The 3,644-nt window shown below is 48.2% G+C and overlaps 1 protein-coding gene across 1 annotated transcript; it reads right to left on the reverse strand.

Moving 5' to 3' along the window:
- Positions 1-628: 628 nt before the first annotated feature.
- On the reverse strand, positions 629-1,465 carry LOC147788917 (uncharacterized). The gene has a single exon (XM_087118484.1). It carries the CDS (start codon positions 1,463-1,465, stop codon positions 629-631), a length of 837 nt encoding a protein of 278 aa, XP_086974610.1.
- Positions 1,466-3,644: the final 2,179 nt, after the last annotated feature.

The following is a 3,644-nucleotide window of genomic DNA, read 5'->3' on the forward strand; positions in this document are numbered from 1 at the left end:
ACTTCGCGTAACCAAAACTCACACTTCGAGAACTTGACATACAATCTATTTTCCCTCAAGACTGTCAAGGCCTTCCTCAGGTGCATTTGGTGTTCTAGATCCGTCCTTGTATACACCAGGATGTCATCTATTAATACAATGACAAAGGTATCCAGATATTCCTTGAACACCCGGCTCATCAGTTCCATGAACACTGCAGGGGCATTTGTGAGTCCAAATGACATTACCACAAACTCATAATGGCCGTACCTCGTTCTGAAAGCTGTTTTCGGCACATCCTCGTTTTTTATCTTGATCTGGTGGTAACCTAAACGAAGGTCAATTTTGAAAACACTGTGGCCTTTCAGAGCTGATCAAACAAGTCCTCGATGCGTGGGAGGGGATACCTATTCTTCACCGTCCTCTTATTCAGTTCCCTGTAATCGATACACAAGCGCATGGAACCATCATTTTTCTTGACTAATAACACCGATGCACCCCAAGGCGACACGCTCGGTCTGATAAACCCCTTATCTAGCATTTCTTGTAGTTGCATCTTGAGTTCTTTCAGCTCCGCTGGTGCCATGCGGTACAGGGCCTTGGATGTGTGGTCAGTTCCTGGTTCCAGTTCTATAGCAAAGTTGACATCTCAGGATGGGGGGATCCCTGGCAAGTCCTCTGGGAACACATCTAGGAACTCATTCACTACAGGTAACGCGGTTAGGAAGACGCATTCTTCCTTGATCCTTGCTACGCTGGCTAGTATCGCCCAGGCCCCGGGCTGGACAAGCTTCTTCGCCTTGATCATCGATATCACCTTGGGCATTGTACCCAGACTGGTGCCCATGAATCTGAACCTGGTCCTAAACGGTGGTGTGAAAATAACCTCCTTCTTGTGACAATCTATGCTAGCATGGTTTTCCGCTAACCAGTCCATGCCTAGGATTACATCATACACCGTCATATCGACCACCATTAAGTTTACGCCCAAGCTAAACCCTGATACTACTACATGACCATTTCTTACCCTATAGGCAGCAACCATATCCACCCCTGCTGGGGTGGCTACTAGAAAATCATGTAACAAGGGTTCTAATACGATCCTTGCTTGACTAACAAAATCAGTGGAAATAAAGGAGTGCGTAGACCCCGAGTCAAATAACGTTAAAGCAAAATGGCCAAGGACGGATAATGTAGCTATCACTGCCGCATCCAGGTTTTTAACGTCCCTGCTGGTGGAGGCATAGGCTCTCGCTAGAGGGCAGTTTTGAGTGGGGGCATCTGCTATGCGTAGTGGTCTCTGCTGACCCCCGACGTTATTAGCACGGCCTCTCGGGCAGTCTCTGGCTTTGTGACCCTCCTTCCCGCATCGGAAGTAGGCTCTAGAGTGAGCCAAGCACCGCTCCCAATAGTTCTTCCAACACTCGTTACACTTGGGTCTGTCGTCTGCCCTGCCCTCTCTCCCCGCCTGGAATTGAGGCACCATCTGTCTGGTCGTCTCGGTGGCGGCGATGGGGATGAATCGCGGTGGTCATCCCAATCATGACATCGTCTCTGTCTCTTGATTGATGAACGGGATTTTCGGCGATCATCTCGGTCACTGCATCATTTTCATCTCTGGGTCGATGAACGGGATTTGCTCGGTCCATCGGTCCCCTCCATGGCCCATATTACTCTCAGCGCGAAAACATAAGTCGTATGCACTATTGCTTCAGTTACGGATCTTCCAGTCCAACCCCAGCACAAACCGGCGGGCCGTCCAATAGTCAGTGTCTACCAAATCCGGGGCGAAGCATTTCAACTTGGCGAACTCTCTGGCATAGGCAGTAACCAACACCCTTTTTGCTTCAAGTGAGTGAATTCCTGATGTTTGCGGATCTGGACGTCCTCTGGGTAGTACGCCTCTGCAAAGGCCTCCTTAAATTCTGTCCATGAGATTTCGCCCCCCCCGGGTCTGATAAGCTCTCGGGTGGAGCGCCACCATACCTGAGCATCGGCACGTAACATGAATGCTGCACATTCCACCTTTTGGTCTTCGGGATAGTTTGTCAGCCTGAATGCAGTCTCTATGGAACTCAGCCAGCCTCGTCGGGTCATTGGAAGTTTCGTTGAAGGTTTGTGGGTCACCCCTCTTAAAATCCCACAAGCATCTGGCTTCCCTGGTGGAGGCTGAGTCGTTAGCTGACTGGTCACCAGACAGATTTCGTACTACGCTCCGCAATACGTCTACCAATTTCACCGCTGAGTCTCAGGCGAGCTGGGGTGTCGCTGGCAGCGGGAACGTCATCGCTACGTCGGGCCCTTCCATGGAGTTCTCGCGGTCGGGGCCTCGTCCCCTTCCGCTCCTACCTCTAAGTGGGGGTCGCCCCCTAGTACTCCCTCCTCGCATCATGGATGGCATATCTAAACCTAGCAATAGCTATGGGGTTACATACTAATCTATCCACTTCTATAAACAATCACAAGGGCAGAAGTTGCATACACATACAATGGCATTAGCGGCATACACACACAAGCATATATCTGTCACATCATGGAACATACTAACATCGGGACAAGATAGCGTACAATAGTAATTCTTCCTTACAATATATACATATACCTGATGGTGATGGTGCATCAAATATAAGAAGCCATTAAGTGCATCAAATATAACATGTATGTCATGCGTCGAAACATAAACAACGTACATTTAACATACATCACAGCACAACGTCATACTCATACATCATCATAATTCAAATAATCTTTAGTCTATCCTATAGTAAGGCCACTTACTTGGTTGGCCTTGGCCGAAGTACTCCCTAATTAGCTCACGTAAGCTCCCATTCTTTGAGAGTTGCTTCCTATGTTGTCGGGGTTTGTTTCCTATCACATCGTTCGCCACCTTCCGTTAGTATTTTCACAATTAAATTACTATTAACTTAGTAAATGTGAAATACAGCTCTAAAACTACCTCGAATATCTTTATCAGGGCCAAAAATGGATCCGGAAGGGTTGAAACGTTGGAAATTGGGCTAAAAACAGGTGAGCCAAGCCGAAACAGTCATTAGGAGCCATTGGAGGAGCCGCCGGAGCCTCAACGGAGGGAGCCCAAGCCGTTTGCGTCGAGCCGAGCTGAGGGACAACTTGCGCCACTGTGTTCCACGTGGCAGTAGTAGAATGCGCCATGTCGTGTGGTGGCGTCGGGTCAAAGTGCGAGCACAATTTGGTTCGGGTCGCGAATCGGGTCATCGATTGCAAAAGGCTACTAAGGTCAAACTGATCGTTGGGCCTCAGCTTACTGGAATGGAGCACAGGTGTTTGGGTTGCAGGCCAGTTCGGTTGGATCGTGTGTCTCGTCTCTGGTTGGTTCAGCTGAACCGTCGGCTACTGGACTTGACTAAGGTTTGGGCCACTGTAGTTGGGCTGGGCCGAAGGCAGAGGCCGAACGGATAGAAGTCAGGCTGAATCTTGGGTTAAGACTTTACTCAGGCAAAAACTCTAATATTTGCACAAAATCTAACACATGGACCATTGTAAATGTGAGGAATAAGTTTGTAAAAGTTCAAATTTGAAACTGATGTCATAGGCTCACATAGGTTGACTTGGATTTCGGAGGACAAAATTGAAATTTAAATTAGTGACAACAGCTTAAGCTAATCAGGTAAGTGACATTGCTATAG

The sequence above is a fragment of the Cucurbita pepo genome, chromosome 16, assembly GCF_057944985.1.
Source record: "Cucurbita pepo subsp. pepo isolate OVF chromosome 16, ASM5794498v1, whole genome shotgun sequence".
In the NCBI taxonomy this organism is placed as follows: domain Eukaryota; kingdom Viridiplantae; phylum Streptophyta; class Magnoliopsida; order Cucurbitales; family Cucurbitaceae; genus Cucurbita; species Cucurbita pepo.

Bases quoted from the DNA above. Each gene is read 5' to 3' on its own strand.
- LOC147788917 (XM_087118484.1), bottom strand. From the start codon at position 1,465: ATGGTGCCTCAATTCCAGGCGGGGAGAGAGGGCAGGGCAGACGACAGA.